At 46.6% G+C, this 19,914-nt stretch overlaps 1 protein-coding gene across 5 annotated transcripts in view; it reads left to right on the top strand.

The window, feature by feature from the left end:
* HHAT (hedgehog acyltransferase) overlaps positions 1–19,914 on the top strand; it is a 246,746-nt gene that overhangs the window by 57,325 nt on the left and 169,507 nt on the right. For all 5 annotated transcript variants that reach the window (XR_008390351.1, XM_037136997.2, XM_053658765.1 and 2 more), the window contains one exon: positions 13,699–13,849. Coding sequence is in view for 4 of the 5 variants with exons in the window: in XM_037136997.2 (XP_036992892.2) it covers positions 13,699–13,849 (151 nt within the window). In the remaining variant the exon portion in view is untranslated. The remainder of the gene's footprint in view (positions 1–13,698; positions 13,850–19,914) is intronic.

Genomic DNA, 19,914 nt, shown 5'->3' with positions numbered 1-19,914 from the left:
AGGTCCATCTGTCTTGTCGCAAATGGCCAGATTTCATTCTTCTTTGTTGCTGAATAATATTCCTCTGTGTGTGTGTGTGTGTGTGTGTATATATGTACATACCCCATTTTTTATCCATCCATTTATTGATGGACACTTAGGTTGCTTTCATATCTTGGCTATGGTAAATAATGCTGCAATGAAGATACCTTTTTGAATTAGTGTTTTTGTTTTCTTTGGACAAATACCCATAAATGGAATTGCTGGATCAGATGGGTACTTTATTTTTAAATTTTTGAGGTATCTCCATGCTGTTTTCCACAGTGGACACACCGTCTGCATTTTCACCAGCAGTGCGCAAGGATTTCCTTTTCTCCACATCTTCTCCAGAACTTACTTAAGATTTATTGGTGACAGCCATTCTGACCGGAATGAGGTGATACCTTCTTGTGGTTTTAATGTGCAGTTCCATGATGATTAGTGATGCTGAGCATCTTTTCATGTGTCTGTGGGTCATCTGTATGTCCTCTTTGGAGAAATGTCTGTTCAGGTCCTCTGTCCAGTTTTTAGTTGGACTTTTTGGTGTTAAATTGTATGAGCTCTTTATATATTTGATATTAATTCCATATTATATGTATCATTGACAAATATCTTCTCCCATTCAATAATTTTTTTTTAATTTTGTCGTTGGCTCCTTCACTGTGCAAAACCTCTTTAGTCTGATGTGGTTGCATTTGTTTATTTTTTGTTTGTTTCCCTTGCCAAAGAGAAATAGCCAAAAAGATACTGCTAAGAGCAATGTCAAGAATTTATTGCCTATTTTTTAAAGTTATATTTTATTGATTGCGCTATTACCATTGTTTCAGTTTTTCCCTTTCTGCCCCCTCCACCTAGCTTCCCTCCACTCCCTCGGGCTGTCCTCACCCACTGTTCATGTTCGTGGGTCATGTGCATAAGTTCTTCAGCTACTCCATTTCCTGCTGTACTTTGCGTCCCATGGCTATTGTGTAACTACCTACTTGTACTTCTTAATCCCATCACTTCTTCACCCCTCCCCCCACACCACCCTCCACCCTCCCATCTGGCAACCATCAAAATGCTCTCTGTATTGACGATTCTTTTTTTGTTCTGCTTGTTTATTTTATTTTTTAGGTTCAGTTATTGATAGATATGTATTTGTTGCCATTTTATTGTTTATATTTTTGACATTCTTCTTAAAGAAGACCCCGTAACATTTTATATAGTAATGGTTTGATGATGATGAACTCCTTTAGTTTTTTCTTGTCTGGGAAGCTCTTTATTTGTCCTTTGATTCTAAATGTTAGATTTGCTGGGTAGAGTAATCTTGGTTATGGGTCCCTGCTTTTCATCACTTTGAATATTTCTTGCTAGCCCCTTCTAGCCTGCAAAGTTTCTTTTGAGAAATAAGCTGACAGTCTTATGGGAGCTCCCCTGTAGGTAACTAACTGCTTTTCTCTTGCTGCTTTTAAGGTTTCCTCTTTGTCTTTAGCCTTAGGCATTTTAATTATGATGTGTCTTGGTGTGGGTCTGTTTGGATTCATCTTGTTAGGGACCCTATGTGTTTCCTGGACTTGTATGTCTATTTTCTTCACCAAGTTATGGAAGTTTTCTGTCATTTTTTTCAAGTAGTTTTACAGTTTCTTGCCTTCTCTCTTCTCCTTCTGGCACCTCCACGATGCAATTGTTGGTATGCTTAAAGTTGTCGTAGAGGCTGCTTATACTATCCTCATTTTTTTGCATTCTATTTTCTTCTTGCTGTTTTTTTCTTCCTTATATTTCAAATCACTGATTTAATTCTCAGCTTCATCTATTCTACTATTGATTCCCTGTAAATTGTTCTTTATTTTAATTAGTGTATCCTTCATTTCTGACTGGATCTTTTCTATGTCGTTGAGACCCTCACTAAGTTCCTTGAGCATCCTTATAACCAGTGTTTTGAACTCAGCATCTAGTAGCTCGCTTGTCTGCATTTTATTTAGTTATTTATTTGGAGTTATATTTTGTTTATTCATTTGGGCCATGTTTCTTTGTCTCCTCAATTTGGCAGCCTCCCTGTGTTTGTTTCTATGTATTAGTATTTGGGAGAGCTTCTGTGTCTCCCAGGCTTGGTAGTGTGGCCTAATGCAGTAGGTGTCCTGTAGGGTCCAGTGGCATAGCCTCCCCTATTGTCCAAGTTGGGTACTCAAGGTATGTCCACTATATATGCTGTGTACACCTTCTTGTAATTGAGGCTTGATTGTTGTTGGCACATCCAAGGTCGGCCACCTCCTGTGTTCTGTTCAGGGTCACACAGCATTAGCTACAAAGTGACCTGCAGATGGCCGCTCCTAGTGCTGGTCCTGGAGGTGCCCAGACAAGGCCCAGCTGTGAACCAAGGCTGGATGCTGCTGCTTGTCCTGGGCCTGGGGCAGCTTAGTGAGAGGTGTGGAACTCACTGAAGCCAGATGCTGCTTGTTTGGGAGAATTTAGAAAAATTTGAAGCATGAGCCAAGACAAGCCATTTGTATGGAAAAGGCACTGGAAACAGCTTGCACGGGCCTGAAAGTTGGGTGGGGCAGGGCTTCAGGGAATCACCAGGGTGGGGCAAACAGTATAAACCAGGTTGATGGAGTCTCAGGTATGGCAGTGGCTGCCAGCTCCGTGGCTCTGTTGGGGGTGGCTCAGAAAAGGCACAGTGGCCTCTGCCAGCACGTCTGCCTTGGTGAAAGGTGCCTCATAGCTCTCACCCTGACGCTGGACAGTTCAGTTCCTCCCATGTCTCTGGTGCCTTTCAATCTGCTGCCCCTGCACTGGAGCTCAGAGGGAGTGAGTCTGAGTAAGTCTGTGCGTGGGGCGTTTAAGAGGAACTTCCAGGGAGTCCAGCAGTTTCTGTCTTCCACAGCCTTAATCCTCCTGGCACTGGAGCCCTGGGCTGGGGAGCCTGGCGTGGGGCTGGCCCCCTCTGTGTCTGAGATATCCCTCCTAAGTTTTATCTTCTACTCATGGTTGTGGGACCAGCCCCTTCTGCATCTCCGCCCCTCCTACCAGCCTTGATGTAATTTATTCTTTTTTTTTAATATTAAATTTTATTTAGTTACTTTTCAAGTACATTTTTTTAATCTATTTGTAATTTATTCTTTAATTCCGTAGTTGTAGGACTTCCATTCAGCTTGATTTCTGATGGATCTGAATGATGGTTTTCTATAGTATAGTTATAATTTTGATGTGGTTGTGTGAGGAGGCAAGCTGTGTTTACCTACGCCACCATCTTGACCAGAAGTCTGCCTGTGTTTCATAGGAGTTTTGTAGTTTTTGGTCTTTCATCCATTTGGGGACACATTCATCCTAAGTGGAATGCATTCCACTAGCACGGTGTAGAATCCTTTTAATGTGTTGTTGAATCCAGGTTTTTTTTGTATATTGTAAGAAAGTGATCCAGTTTCATTTTTTGCATGTATTTGTCCAGTTTTGTCAGCACTACTTATTGAAGACTGTTTTTACTCCATTGTATATACTTGCTGCCTTTGTTGTAAATTAATTGACCGTATAAGCAGGAATTTATTTCTGGGCTCTGTATTTTATTCTGTTGTGTCTGTTTTCATGCTGGCACCACACTGGTTTGATTATTGTACCTTTGTATTATAGTTTGATATCAGGGTGTGTGATATCTCCCACTTTGTTCTTTCTAAAGATTTCTTTGTCTATTTGGTGTCTTTTGTGGTTCTATATAAATTTTAGGATTAGTTGTTCTAATTGAGATGAATGTCATTGGTATTTTAATAGGATTGCATCAAATCTGTACATTACTTTAGGTAGCAAGCATATTTTAACAATATTCATCCTTCCAATCCATGAGCACAGTATATCTTCCCATTTATTTGTATCTTTTTCAATTCTTTCTTTAATGTTTTATGATATTAAAAGTACTTGCCCTGGCCGGGGTAGCTCAGTGGATTGAGTGCGGGCTGTGAACCAAAGGGTCACTGGTTCGATTCCTAGTCAGGGCGCATGCCTGGGTTGCAGGCCAGGTCCCCAGTGTTGGGGTCAGGCAAGAGGCAACCACACATTGATGTTTCTTTCTTTTTCTTTCTCCCTCTCTAATCCCTTTCTAAAAAATAAATAAATAAATAAAATCTTCTTTCACTTCTTTGGTTAAATTTATTCCTAGGTAGTCTATACTTTTTGATGCATTTGTAAATGGGATTATTTTCTTTCTTCTTCTGATTGTTCATTATTTGTTATAGAAATGCAACAGATTTCAATATAATGGTTCTGTATTTTGCAACTTTACTGAAGTCATTTATTAGTTCTAATAGTTTTTTGTTGAGTCTTCGGTATTTCCTATCTATGCTATTATGTCATCTGCAAATAATGAGAGTTTTACTTTTTCCTTACGAATTTATTTGTTCTTTTAAAGATTTTATTTACTTCCTTTTTTAAAGAGAGGGGACGGGAGGAGGAAGAGAGAGAAACATCAGCGTGTGAAAGGTACATGGCTGTCTCTTGCATGCTCCCAACTGGGGACCTGGCCTGCAGCCCAGGCATGTGCCCTAATGGGGAATTGAACCATCGACTTCTCAGTTTGGAGGCCGGCACTCAATCCACTGAGCCACATCAGCCAGGGCTCGGTGGATGCCTTACCAATTGGATGCCTTTTCTTTGTCTTACCTAATTGCTGTGGCTAGGACTTCCAGTACTGTGTGAAATCGAAGGGCTGATAGTGAGCATCCCCGTCTTGTTCCTGATCTTATAGAAAAGGCTTTCAGCTTTTCACTACTGATTATGAATCAGCTATGGGTTCATCATATATGGCCTTTATTGTGTTGATACGTTCCTTTTATACCCACTTAGCTCAGAGGTTTTATCAAAAGTGTTGAATTTTGTCAAATACTCCTTCTGCATCTATTGGGATAATCACATTGTTTTTATCTTTTACTGTGTTAATGTGATGTATTGTTTTGATTGGTTTACAGAAGTTGAACCATCCTTGCGTCTCCGGGATAAATTCCACTTAGCCATGGTGTATAATCCTTTTAATGTGCTATTAATTTCCGTTTGCTAATATTTTGTTGAGAATGTTTGCATTGGCTAGAGGTTCTTGAATATATTAATTGATTTAGTGTATGTGTGGCTGGCTATAGGTCTCAGCAGTTCAGTAGTATCTGGTAGACATACCAGAAAGGTCCAGGAGGTGGCAGTATAAGCTAGGTAATCATTCGAGAACTTCAAATTGGACACAGTTTTATCAGCCTGATTCTCAGCCTCTTCTGGTCCATTTACAGTGTCAAGGTGAAGTGGTGGTGGTGTTTCTTGGCCAGAGAGAGGTGGTCTGCAAAGTGGCCATTCTTACTCCAGTTTTCGTGATATCTCTGAGTTTTATTACTGTAAGTGCTTTTCATGAAATTCTACAAAATGTTAAAAAATTCTTAATTTACTCTAGTTTTTAGTTTTCATACAGAATGTGTTTTTATGTACTGGCTGTAGATGAGAATGTCACTGGATTTCAGCAGCGGGTTATGTAGCAGCCCCTTCATTTCCAGGTAAAGAGGACCTGGCCTTTCGTTCCCGGAGGGAGCCGAGGCCCGCGCTCGCCTCCGACTTCCTGCCCACAGCCTCTTGCTTTTGTGGAATTAGTTCTGTTTCAGGATCATCTTGCATTGTCCTGGTTATCATGTGATACTTGGTTCTTTTACTTGATTTGTACACACACATCCCCCAAACAAAAATCCATTCAGGTAAAGCATTGTGTGTGTTTGAGGACTTGTGTTGGGGAGAGAGACACAACTTCAACTTGACTTAAAATCGACGGTTGGAGCTCCTGGTCCTTCTGCCGCGTCTGAAACTCAGGCTCTGCCCTTGTCTCTGCCCCCCTCTTACTCCTGCCCTTCTTCTCTCAGGAGCAGACACCACCCCCTGTTTTCTTAGAGACTGCACTGCACCCCCCACCAACACACACACACACACACACACACACACACACTCTCTCTCTCTCTCTCTCTCTCTCTCTCTCTCTCTCCTTCCCCCTGTCCCACTGGGCCTTCCCATTCCCCTGTGCTGGGCACACATCATGCTGAGGTTCCCTTTGTCTAGCCAACTCCTGCTTCAAAACAGCTCACCCCCGGGCCATGGATGCCCCCTCTCGCCCCCACGGTGAAAATGAATTACTCTTGATTAGAGAGAGAAGTTGAGTGTTCTAGTCCTGAATCGCTACCACCTTTGTAACGCCAGGCAGATTGAGGGAGTTTAGATGGGCTCGGTGATTCTGAAGTGTTGTTTACGTGCGAACGGTCCTCAGATCAAGTTGTGATCAATGAGAAAATGGTGGTCATTTAATTCAAATCAGTCCGACAAAGTTTCACGAAGCCCTCAGAGGCATCACTACCTGCTCATTTGTTCTTCCCAGGCACAGGGGCCAGAGCCCCGGAGGTGAAGTGGGGAGGTCCACTCTTATCTGCAGTTCCGGAACGTAGGAGAGGTGTTGGTATTAGTGATGAGGATTTGGGATTCATAGGGAACAGGTGGCCCGTAAAGATCCAGCTAGGTCGCTGGGGCCTTGGGCACGCCCGCTTTTCAACCGTTCTCCTGTGAGAGGGAAGGGGCCCGGAGCGCAACCTGCATATTCTGAAAGATTGGAAGGAATCATTTTATATCCTTTAAAATGGCCACGTTTTAAATCGCTTTCACACACCTCAATCACTATCACAATAGCTAAGGGAATATATTGTACTGATTCTACAAGATTAAATAAATACATAGATAAAATTCTATAAATATAGATTAAACATACTTTGACTCCCCCCCCCAGTTCAAGCAGATTTGAGAATTACCTGAGGGTTTATTCTTTGATGGGGGTTGAGGGGGTGAGGGTGGGCTTTGGTACCTGGCAGTGAGTTCAGTTTTTTCTCTTACACCGTGCCTTGCCTTATAAAGTAGAGTGGTCAAGTTTTTCCAAGAGCTGTTTATAGCACGACTTTTTGGGGAGATTTTTATTTTAGCAGAGCTCTTTGCAGAGAAGCTTGGGGCTTTGCTTCTCTAACAGAGCGTCAGGTGGGGCCCCGGGGGGCCGCTGTCCTTCCCTCATAAGCCTCCAGAGCATCGCTTCCTCACCGTGAAGTTGTGGCTGTCAAAGTTATAGCGGTCTTTAGCTAATACAAGGAAAGGTCAGTCCATTGGCACGAGGCTTATTTTAAATTCCCTGCCTGTCGCCTTCTCGGACAGTTCAGTGATGAGTGTCAGAGTGAGTCGGGAGCACTGCCCTCGGCTCCGTCCACAGCCCACGGAGAGCACGAGAGAGGCGTTTTCTTTCTGCATAGGACGCCGGAAGAGAGGAGTGCACAGAAATGTAACGGTAACCTCGCCGACCCCCAGATTGCTGTTGGCACATTGATGAATATTTTTAAACCTGGGGAAAGAGAGTGGAGTGTGGATCTGCTCACTGGCAATTTCTCAAACTTGACTGAACGTAACTTCTCAAAAAACTTGTTTTGCATTCAGATTTCTGGACACTGGCCCAAACCTACTAAATCAGAACTTGTCAAGGAGTGGTCCAGGAATCTGTGATTAATTGTTATCCCTGGTGATTCTTAGGACCAGATACATTTGGGAAGCACCGTTGTAACTGATGGAGACCGTGGCGGCCCATCTTCCTGCAGGGAGACTGCCAATTCCCAGGGCGTGGGGGACACATAAGTGACCTTATTATTCTGCATTGCAGCATTCTGCCCCCCCACTTCTCTCTCTAATTTGCCTTCTCCATTTCATCCCTTCAGGGCTTTCTTCTGTGCTCACAGGGTGAGCAAGAAGGTGGAATTGTGCATGTTTAAGTCCTTTTGGCTCATTGTCTTCTGCAAATGCATTTGGTTGGTGGATGAGGAGAAAGTTGGCTATTCCTGGCTGAAATCCAGGGTTTAGGTAGGGCTCTTAATGCCTCCCCTTTGAAAGCTTGGTGTTTTGGAAAATTAAAAGCCTAAACATGTAATTAACCCCCCATGTATTCATCATCCAGGTTCAACAGTTATCATCTGGACTCTCTCCGATGTTGTTGTGTATCCCAGGCGTCTTTTCATTATCCACAAATATTTCAGACGTCTCTCAAAAAGATAATAACTCTCATTTTCTTTTGTTTCTTAAAAGACTCATTTTTTGAGAGCAGTTTAAGAGAGTTTCATAGTTGAGAGGAAGGGACAAAGATAGCCCGAGTGACCCCTGTGCCCGCACACGCGCTGCCTCCCGGGCCAGCGTCCCCTGCTCAGAGGCCCATCAGTTGCAGCTGAGGCACCGGCCTCTGCTCACTGCTGCCACCCACAGTCATTCGGGTCCCTTGTTGGTGCTTTGCATCCTGTGGGTTTAGACAAAGGTACGATAACATGTATCTATTCAGTTTTCTTTTGAACTTTAGAGTCTTGTAAGATGAAATATGGTGGATCGTAACTATACCCCAATTTGACTGAGCCTAGGATGAAGGTGGCAGTTTATAGTTTTCCTTTGGGAGAGCTCAAAAGGATCACATTGCTAGTGGTCTTGCCCCATGGCAGGTCCAGGTGTATGCGATTTGGGGGGTAAGAGAGCTTTGGCGAGGGCCTTGGCTGGGAGTGAAGAGGTGGGGAGGTGCGGATGATTGCAGGGTACCTATTCGTACATGGTGAAGGTGCCACAGAGCTCAGTGGATGTACGCTGGAATTCTTCTGAAAATCTGAACTGCTCCCTGGGTGGAGTTGAGGGGCCTATCCCTAAGTGGGCGTGCTTCGAGGGGTTTTGGCTCAGCGTTTCAGCACCAGCTGGTGCTGAGATAATGTCTGTGCCCCTTTAGAAACGGTAATGAAATGCCGAAAAGGCCAACCATTTCCTTCTTTCCTTCTACAACGTCACATTGAGGGGAGAGGGTAAGATATTGGACGTCTAACGTTTATTTGAAAACTGGGAACTCAAACATATATCAGATACCATCAAGTTCTTTTCTTTTTCCACTTTTTGGTGGCATTAAACATTGTAAAGTTTGTTAATATACAGTAAAAGAAATGAATTATTATACATTTTCTCCCTGGATTCGAATCCTGAGATTGTATAAAATCAATGCAGTGTGAACCTGAAGCTGCTCTGTGATGTACTACCGTGAACTTGACTGCTCAACTACAGATACTTGGTGTGGTGTGAGGACGACTTCAGGGTCATGCTCACGGAGTGGGGGAGGTGCCTGCCTGACACCGTGGCGTCACTGAGCAGCAGGTCGCAGCACTGCTTTGGAACACCACCTATTCCCTGCCCTCCATCCCCCCAACCCTGATGTCCCATGGAATACAACGGCATTCGTCAGAGCCTGTCTAATCAAGGATTGCGCCCAGGTAAACTAGTGTACAGAGACCTTCGTGGATGGCATACAATGGCGTGCCTTTCTTTTAGGCAAAGTTGACGTATGGAACTGTGAATTTGTTGGGTACTTTAGGGTGACAGTTATTCACTTTCTAAAGGGATTCTTTCCTTCCTTGAAGGATTTACAATAGATTACTTTAATCAGTAGTTAACTTCCAAGTCTTTTTGTACATAGACTTTATAGAGCACTTCTACTGGGCCAAGTGAATTACACTGAAGCATCAGGATTCAAACAGAAATCTACACCTGGTCTCTACCTGAAAAGTTGCTTGGCAGAATTTTGGGTCATTCGTCCTGTGTAAAAACTCCTCCCTTCCCTGCATCGCTTGTGCAGCTGTGCGTGTGAGGTATTATTAGTTCAGCTCCGATGGGCGGAGTCTTCTTCCCTATAGTTTTTGGGTTGGGAAGGGCCTTTGTAGACAGAAATAAATAAACTCTTAATTCAGCGTGTCCATTCTGTTATATTACTAGAGTGTTTTTTTTTGGTTTAACTTAACTTTATTTTGCCATATAACAATGCTTCCGGAACACCTTGATTTTACTTTAAGATATATTTTGTGAAGTATTCAGTATTTTATAGGAAAATTACAATGTGCATGCTGTGTGATAGGATATATTGCGGCCCCTAGTCTTTCCCCCCAAGACATTAACAACGTGTAATTGAAGAAGTTGGGCAAATGGGATTTCATACCTAACTAGGTAACTGTATTTCTCCCAAGCAACATGTCCTTTCTTTGAAGAGAGGCATTTGGGTGATTTAAACCCTAAGAAGAAGAAAGTATTCAAAACCAGGTTTTCCAGTTACTAATCTGTGCGAAGTTGAACTGTTTGGGAAGTAAACTCTCCCTCGGGTTCCTGAGTTAAGGACGACTCGGTTTGGCAGGAAGAGGGTCCGGACGGCAAGTCTGCGGACGCGGAGGTGCTCGCCGTGGGCACCGCCACCGTGCGACTGCTTCTTGGAGGTCTTCGCTCGTGGCGTGCGCTGGAGGCTGGCTTTCCGAGGACCTGCAGTGCCCTGGCTCTGCGTTTCATTTTCTGCGTGGGCGGCGCCCCTCAGCTCCCCTCACAGCTCCTCCACCCGGCCACCTGGTCCGCCTCACACGGACCCCGCGTGGAGCCTGCTCTCAGAGTTGCGTGTGGCTCTAGTAAACTTAGTGACACTGAGGCGCACAGACCCAGGTTCAAGTCCTGACCCTGCTACTCAGTAGTGTGTGACCTTGGGCGGATTTTGTAACCTTTCTGTGTCCAGGGTCTTGTCTGGAAAACGTGGGTAGTGTCAATGTCCATGGAGAAGTGTGACGTGAGAATTGAATGGGATGATGCCCAGTGTGTGGAGGTCGCCATGATACCCAGCAGCTGCTGTCACTGTGCCGTGATGCTCTCTCAGAAGCCAGTGTTAGCGGGCTCGCCCTGGAAGTCCAGGCTGTGTGCTTTACACGCACGTGTGCACACTAAGCACACAATGAATATTTGTTGGATGTTCTAACGTGTGTAAGCCGCTGTCTCGGCCACTGTGTTTGGATTGTAGCCTGTCCCTGTGGTGTGGGTTTCGATCCCACTTCTCAGTCACATTCTTTCCTGTCCCTGGGAACAGACTGTAGACTTGACAAAGGCAGGGCCAAGCCTTGTGTAGCGCCTGGCAAACGGCTGGTGCTTAATAGCTCTCTATTAAATGGATGCCCAAACAAGTTGTTAATTCTGCCTGGAGCGTCCTGAAGATACAAGGAGGAGGCCGTATTCGACCTGCATGGAAGGGCATGTGGGACTTTTCCAAGAGGAGGAGGGGCACCGAGTGCCAGAGGGGGAGGGTAAACGGGGCTGTGATTGAAACCCACCGGTGAGTCCCTGAGGCTGGGCCGCCATGGATTTGGCCTCTAGTCTGCCTCTCATGGCCCACAACTGGTGATTCAGTGGTCAGGCCCCATGCTCACTGGATGGATGGATGTCACCTGTGACTCTCTGTGGAGAGGAAGGGGTTGGACAAAACCAGTCAGAACTCTCGCAGATGAGACAATCTTTTACATACAGTCCCAGCAAAAAAAATGTAAGCATTGAAAAATAGCTACATTTTGTGTTTTTGGATAGAATGCAAGCTATTTCCATATATGTATGTCAAATAACTTTTAGAGTAGAGTCATTTGTATTCTTCTGTTGCCTTTCATCAATCATATTGCCCGCCTAGTGGGAGCAAAATCCTTAGGGCAAACCCTGAAACCTGAGACCAAGTCTTAGGAGGGAAAGGCTGATCTTGAGGTCCAGGGGGGAGAATAATGAGCTACGCATCCTTCACGGTGATGACAAAACCAACAGCAAGGCAGCAGAACTATTAAGCTCAGGTGCAAACACAGTTTTCTCAAATATTAAACAATGCAGATATTATAATGAGAATGCTTTAAAAGCCACTATACATCTTTTTTTCTATAAGCATGTGAACCAGTCACTAAAATATCAAGGGAAAAAGATAAATTTAAACCTTTCGTATCTTAATCCATAAAAATGTTCAGTAGCATGTAAATAGCTCACCTGTTGCATATTGATAAATGTGTGGCTTCTGGTGCCTTCCATCCATATTGGGGTGAAGCTCCCCAATTACTTCACCTTCCATTAGATCTAGCCCTAGTGTAAAAGTAAGTACCTATCAACCATTTCTTTAGCTCAGTTCTATATGAAAATACTAACAAATGGTAACCATTCTGTATAAATGGTGACTCATAAAAATGTGGACTCAGCTATGGATTTTAATTCATAATAACTGTGCAAACACAGTATCGAATTAGAGGCAGTGTGTGAGACAGGAAGCAGCCTGTCCTCTCCGATCATGCGTTCGGTGACCGGGAAGAGAACTCTCGGTGCTCATGTGCGGACCGACGCCGATGGTTTTTAGTTCTGAAGCGCTGTGCCCTTCCGCCGGTCATCTTTACCGGTCCTGTCATTTCTAGCTCTGGGGTTTTCTGACCACAGTATTCTAGGGTCTCCCATGTTGGCTGCCCAGCAGTAGAACTGGTGGTTCCTTTTATTCAGGGTAGTCATAAGCCCCCAAGTGCTGTGGCTGGCACGTGTATCCCATTCTCCATGCATGTGTGTACACACACACACACACACACACACACACACCTGTACCTAGGTATTCACACACGAATGTCAGCTTTCTCTCTCGACTCTTGTCAGACGCGTGTAAGAAGGCTGCAGTTCCATGCGCTGCCCGCCCGGCAGGCGTGATTGCAGTCTGGTTTCCGGAAGTCTGGAGAGCCGTTTGTCCGGCCAGCCCTGCATGGGATGAGGATTCCTGCGCTTTTCTCCTCGCAGGACCCACTGCCTTCAGTTTGGGTCACTGCCTGCCGTCTCCCAAACTGCGTATTCGAAACATGGCTTATGTCCTGCTTCTGGCGCTGTTGTGATTTACCGCCACACACCCCGTGGTAGTGACAGTCTTTCAAAGATCCTTGTGCAACATCGGGAGGTCCAGACAGTAACTTTTTGGATATCGGAGCGATGCTCCTGTGGACATTTGGGCGTAATGTCTGTGTGGACATGTTTCCGTTCCTGTCAGGCCTGTTGCTGGTCATATGGAAACTCTGCCTGTGGCCACGCGAGGAACTGCCGGGCTGTGTCGTAAAGTGGCTGCAGCATCTTGCACTCCCGCCAGCAGTGCACGCTGGCTCCAGTATTTCCACCTCTTTGCCATCGGCTGTCGATTTGACTTTTTGATTCTTGTCATCCCAGTGGGTGTGAACTTATGTAAGGTTGAAAGGACTTGAAAGGACTTGGGAAGGATTTTCCCTTTCTAAAGATTTTTCCTTTCCTTTCTAATAGTTTTTAAATGCGATATATGATATATGTTTTTTAAAATAATTTTATTTATTTATATTTTATATATCTTTACAAGGGAAGGGAAACAGAGAGGGAGAGAAATATCAATGTATGGTTGCTTCTCGTGTGTCCCCTGCTGGGAAACTGGCCTGCAACCCAGGCATGTGCCCTGACTGGGAATGGAACTGCGATCCTTTGGTTCCCAGACCCGCAATCAATCCACTGAGCTACACCAGCCAGGGTGCAGTGTATGTTTTTAATTGTGCCCTTTTCTAGTATCTGTGCCTTCCTGTGGGAGCATGACTGCAAAGAGTGTCTATTGCCTGTCACAATAATAAAAGAAATTTCATATTTGTTACTCCTGAAATTTCATTGGTCGAAACCGGGGTGCGAGACTTGAAAGACGAGGGTGCCGACGGGAAGGAGGACGGTGGGCGGAGCAGTGCTGGGCCAGGGGCGCCGCAGTTCCCGGAATGCCACGTCTTTGCCCGGGGACGCCCGCTTCCCGCCCCTGCGTCTAATGGCCCCTCTGTCTTTCAGGCGGACTGGCGCTGGCCCAGGTGCTCTTCTTCTACGTGAAGTACTTGGTGCTCTTTGGCATCCCCGCCCTGCTCATGCGCCTGGACGGACTCACGCCGCCGCCCCTCCCGCGCTGCGTCAGCACCATGTTCAGTTTCACGGGCATGTGGAGGTCAGTGGTTTGGCGCAGGGTGTCCCGTGGGGGAGCCGTGGCTCGGTCCACTTCAAAGGGCTGGGGTGGCCATCCTCTCTCTGTCCTGCACCTAAGCCGTAGTTGGCACTTCAGTGTCTTCATTGAAGAGGAGGATGATCCATACTTTCTGGCCTCTCAAAAATATTCTCAGGCCAGGATGATGTGTGAGATGAGAAAGTCTGTCACCAAGACTGTGTACAGTGCGTAAAGGGTTATGGCTACAGCACTGTCCTGCCAACTTGGGACCTGCCACTCACTGTACAGTGGTTGTTTTATTGCTCTCTCCTCCTTGAGAGTGACATTTGTCAGTGGGACTGTCAGTGGGACAATGAAGAAAACAGACTTAGGATGATAGCATGGCTCTGAGGTCTGGGGGAATTTCCTAAATCTCTCTGAGGTTCCGTTTCATATCTCTTAAATGATAATAATACAGCACTCACTTCCAAGAGTTCTGGTGAAGATGAAATAAGCTGATGTGTCAAAGGCTTCTGCCACATAGTAGATGTTAACAAATGTTAGCTTTTACTCGTATGTTATTCCCACATTTGGTGCCCGTGGGTAGATAGGTGCTTATTCTAAGTTTTCTGACTCTTCTGGATTTTGCTCCGCAACTCACTGTTGGCCTGGAGTCTGTTCCAAAAGACCCCTTAGCCCCCTGCTGTTTTTGATTGTTGTCCTCCAGGTGGGCTTGATTGCAGCTCAGTTTTCTTATTCCTTCAGTGTGTACAGGTGGCAGGCTTGCTTCTGCAATTGCAGATCTAACATAAGGGCCTCAGGTCAGGGACTTGCACGTCCACGGGCATCACTGCCACTTCAGATTTGCTCTCTAGGTGCCTCTGTCTGCCTCACCCTGGTCTTGGCCCTGCTCAGAACTGCCATTTTGGCTCATGCATGCGGCTCATTCAGCCTTCCACTGTATTCCTGCAGGCAGGAGAGGCAAGACACAGGAGGGGGAAGAGCTCAGGGACTATCACCACGTCTGAGGTTGCTCTTAAAAGGGGGGTGGATGGTACACAACACCCTGCTTTCCCATAGTAACTTATTATGGGTGCTGAACTTATCTAAGCTCTGAAAAAAACATTTTATTTTTGGTCCAGTTTGCTTTTTGGGATCAGAAATGTCATCTGGCTATTGCAAAGGATGTCAAGTAATTGCTTTGATTTGTCCTTAATTACTTTGTCGAATATCATGGGTTGCCCAGTTTTAATGGCAAGGTTAGCAAAGGGACTATCTCTAGCCAAGGGGCCAGGGGGCAGCTGGAAGGCTTCCGTTAACTTCTGACCTACTGATGAGAGTAATTTACTGAATAAATGGGTCAGGGCTCAGCACGTCTTGGGGGATGTGTCTCAAGTGCCTGGCGTGCGCCGAATACCCTTCCTCTGCCCCCTTGGAGTGAATGCTCGCACTAATGCATTTCTTGGGAAGCACGTTCCTCTACAGGGCTTCTCCGGTATCTGCTGGCGTCATAGAAAACCATGACCTCGGGCAGGCAGGTGGCTCCAGGCCCCTGGCTCCTTGTCCGTAAATACCAGTGCACCGAGTGTCACAAGAGGCAGTTGAGGCAGTTCACTGTACTTCACATCATAGCGGTTGTCTTCTTGTCCTTTATTCTTTTCATTAATTAACTTACTAGTTTTTTTTCCTGACCAAGACCCTCAGCACTATACAGACCACAGAGGTGAGAGAGCATGTCTGCCAAGGCCCTTGTTGTCCTTGTTCAGCACTGGCTTCAAACAGCGAGGACCCTGAGTTGTTGACGCACTCTCTCCTCCTGCTCGGCCACCACGTGGGCGAGGGAGCGATAAGGAGAAGTTCCTCTGGAGGGAGGCTCCCGGGTGGCCCGGGGAGCGATTTGGTTCTGAAGGCTGAGGCTCACAGGAAATGTCATGAAATAACACCCACAGTCTTTTCGGGGGTGACCTAGCCTTTTGTCCCGGCCTCCTTTAGCTTTGGTGGGTGCAGATGCCCCCTTCACATTTGTTCCAGTTTTTTGAAGGGTTTTCTGGTTCGACAGTTACACTTAGAAACCCTGGGTGTTCATTTTTTTGTGCCTGGATTAAGGAAGGGATTTTATCTCTCTCTGAGCTGTAGTGTACAGTTTAAGGCTCAGAAGTGGTTCTTTTAATTGATAAAAGAATAAAACTTATAGTTTATCACTTGTGTTATTTGCAGGTGTTCCTCGGCCCCTAGGAGAAGGCATACCATGTTCATGGTCAGGGGGTTCAGGGGCTGGGAGTGCACCACTAACTGCTCCTGGTTCCCAGGCTCTCACTTTTCTCTGTAAGAATGCACATCAAGGGAAAATAAAGACTTGAGTTTGCAGTTTCTATTTGCATCTAACGTTGTGCTAATATTTCTGGGGCATCTGTTGAGGCTGCAGACAGAGAACAGCTCCGCCTTCCTGGATTCAGGTCTGAGAAGGGTGGAGTCAGAGCAGACATGACAGCTGGGAATGCAGATCGTCCCTTGGCCGTGGCAGCCGCTCCCAAGGTCACACGATGGGCAGGGCCACCGGGGAGGCTCCAGTGAGAGATGTAAATATAATCTGTGGAGGTTGTCAACGGTTGCCCGAAATTCTAGAAGATCCATGCTGAATGAGGTGTAGCAGTAATGATGAGAGAGGAATAGTCAGCCTCCCATTGCAAAGGCGCTGCACGCGCCCGAACAGTGTGCGGACTGCACTGTGTTTCAGTCCACTCGGCGGTGACGGGAAGGCTTGGGGCCTGCAGCCGACCGTGTCCGAGGAGGCTGAGCTCCGTGTCCCAGACACTGGCCTCCAGCAGAGAGATAATGCTGCTCAACACGATGGCTCGGGCTGATGGTGAAAAGTTGCTATTCACCCAGACAGCCCACACCTGCACGTCAGGATCTCTGATGGGCTTGTTTATTTACTTATTTTCTAGCTCCAATATTTGCAGCCTAACAGACCCTAAAACAGAGTAAGTGTATTCCCACTTGCATGATTTCTCTATGGCCATGCCGACCTGAGAAATTGAAAATTTCTGCTTAATGTTTAGGTTTCATGTTGTAATTTCAGTAGGATGAGATCTGTGACGAGCATCGTTTGCTGGGAGTCATTAAAGGTGATGTGGCGTGTCCAGGGTTCCAAATTAGAAATCTGATTGTGTTCCCCTGATTTGGTTTCAAGCCATGGAAGCAGAGTGAGCGAAGTGATAGAATTTCCCCTGGTGGCTGGTGAATTGCAGGTCAGTTTCAATGATCTCAGGGACCTCGCACAGCTTGTCCTCTGCATTTATTGAATTACGATGCTCTCAGGTCTTCACAGGCCAACTCATGCATCACTGCTTATCCCTGAGGAATCTGGGCACTCGCAGTGGCTGCTGGACCTAAAGATATAGGGCATGTTTGGCCCGAGCCCCTTCTTTCAGTGGGGCATTGATCCCATGAGCTATTGGGTCATACAGGAGTTCAAGTCCCTGGGTGGAGGGTCGGCCCAGGCCTGTGGTAGAAGATGAAAACCAAGCCGTACAGAACTCGCTGACTTTGCATGAGTCCTCTTTTGAGTCATGTTTAACCTAAGGTTGCAGGGCAGGAGGGCAGGCCCGGAGCCGGTGAAATATGCACCCTCTCTGCCAGCAGTGGTGGGTGGGAGGCAGGGGCAGCAGGAACATAAAAGGAGGAAAGGTGGGGAAAAGCTGTTGGTAAGAGTTCACTTTTTTGTGAGGTAGCCTCGTACCTAAGAGCCTGCTACTTACTAGCTGTGTGACTTGGGCAAATAATTAAAATGCTCCAAGCCAATCTTTTCATCTCTAAAATGGAAATATAGTAGCACTGGCCTCCTAGGGGTCATGCGAGGGTTGATTGAACCTGGTGTTCAGTAGAGTCTCAGGAAGTGATAGCTTCTTCCTTTTTTGCTTTTGAAAATCTAACAAAGCTAGAGGCGACAGAGATCAGCCCGAGGGGATGGGCCGGGTTGGGGGAACAGTGGGCAGTGATGGGCGAGGCCGAGCCCAGGCCCTGGTCTGGCTCTGAGCCTACGGGGCGGGGGGTGGGGAGATGGGGGGGCAGTATTTGGGGAGAAGTTACGGGCCCTGCCCATGCGGGAGGGAGTTTGATCAAGTTGGTGTATCCCCAGTTTCCTCAGTGGCTGAATGAAAGGCCCACTTGTCCTGAGATGGTCTTTATTCCCCTCCAGCTCAGGGCTGTCTGCGGTGCAGCCCTGGCGGACTGGGAGGGCCCCAGTGTCCTGGTGCTGAAGCGAGTTATTCATCCTGCTTATGCCGAAGTTTTCTGGCGTATGAAAATCGGGCTGGTCATAGTATTTGCCTTGCGGGGTGGTTGCAAGGTCAAGCAAGGTCATCTACTGAAGCAGGGAACACAGAGCAGGCACAGTGTGGACCCCAAAATGTTAGCCAAAAATCACAGCTACAGATATGGAAATAAACCTCACACTGTTTGTTTTTTAACTTCCCAGAAAAGAAAGGCCTGTAGGGAGGGTAGAGGTGGCAGGTGGTTGGGGTGGAAGGCATGGTTTTCAAGATGAAAAGGAGTTTCCGTATAAGTTGTATCCTGTGACCTCTCCTCACCCTATGGCGTTCCTTTTGCCAGCAGTTTGTAGTGACTGCACGTTTACATCGCCTCACCTTTCTTTGTCAGTCCTTCTGTATTATGAACCCATCTCAGGGGACTTGGAAAACCTATTTCTTCTCCTGACCGTCACATTTCAAAACCCCCTCACCTCCAAACACAGACTAGCATGAATTGCAGCGGCCAGGGAGCAGCAAGCTGAGGTGTGTTGTGTGAACCATCATTACGTGTCGCTTCCTGGATTGATTTTTGCTCCAGAGACAGCTGCTCCGGCCCCTTCTCCACTCTCTCTCTGTGTGGAGGAGGCCTTCCAGGCACGCGTTGCTGGGCCAACTCTGAGACCGAAGGCTTCCAGGCCAGCGAGTCTGACACAGGAGCACCAGGGCGTCGTCCAGTGGAGCGCCCAGGTCCGCAGCCTGCCGCCTCGGTTTGCATCCTGGGGACCTGTGTGCCTGGTTTTTCCTCTGGAAAATGGAGGTGTTATAATAAATACCACTTGGAACGGACACCTTGTGCTTTTCACGGCAACGCCACGCCCCACAGTCGTGGCTTCTTTCTGTGCTGAGACCCCACCAGACTGTCAGTTCTCCGAGGACAGTGGTCATACCTCGTTCTCGTTGAACTCTGTGTCCCCAGCACCCTCCTTGGTGCCCAGCATGCAGTGGACACTCAGGACATCTTTGCTGACTGAACGAACGGCCACTGTCCTCTGAAAGTTTCATCACCGTATCTCAAGAGCATGCTTTTTACGTGCTGTGATCTGGCGGCCACGTGGCTCATCTGTAGCGTGCGCCGAGGTAGCCTCGTAGAGGGGCACCCGGCACAGGTGCGCCCACTCTCAGTACCCCCGAGTGCAGCTCCTCGGCTTTCTCATTAAGTGTTTTACACGGTGTGCCAAAATATTGTGTCTGCTGGCAGTTTTCTCGGGAATGAATCTGCCTTGGGAGGAATGAGGAGCGCACGCCTTTCGTGATCACTGTCATTATTTTATCAGACACCGTGGCATGTCTTTGATATCAGATGAGGAAGGAAGTTGAAAACCTAAAGGAGGATTTATTTCAGACTTTGATATGAAAGGGGAGTTTGACAGCTTTTCGTCTTTAGGGATGGGGTTTTTCTGAGGGAGGTGTTGAAAGACGACATCCTAATCTCTTACAACGGAAGAAGCCGGATGCGAGACCCAGAGCGCGACCCTTCTAAGACGTCCTCACGGCAACGCCAGTAGGAGTAATACAGTGACCCTAACAACTGAAGCTCTGGCAGCTGCCGCAGCAGATGGTTAGTGCTTACCTTGTGCTGGGCACACTTCTGGTGCTTTTACATATTTAAGTTGTTCAATCTTTACAATGCTCCTGTGATGTAAGTACTGTTATCCTCACTTTATGGATGATGAAACTGAGGTGTGGAGAGGTTGAGTAACTCTCCTTAAGTCACACAGATCGTAACCCCAGCCTGTAGCTCTAGAGCACGTGCTCATAATCACTACCCCTTATTGT

Source organism: Artibeus jamaicensis, unplaced genomic scaffold, assembly GCF_021234435.1.
Source record: "Artibeus jamaicensis isolate MK-2021 breed Jamaican fruit bat unplaced genomic scaffold, CSHL_Jam_final contig_2170, whole genome shotgun sequence".
Lineage (NCBI taxonomy): Eukaryota > Metazoa > Chordata > Mammalia > Chiroptera > Phyllostomidae > Artibeus > Artibeus jamaicensis.
This window is presented reverse-complemented; position numbering and strand designations above follow the sequence as displayed.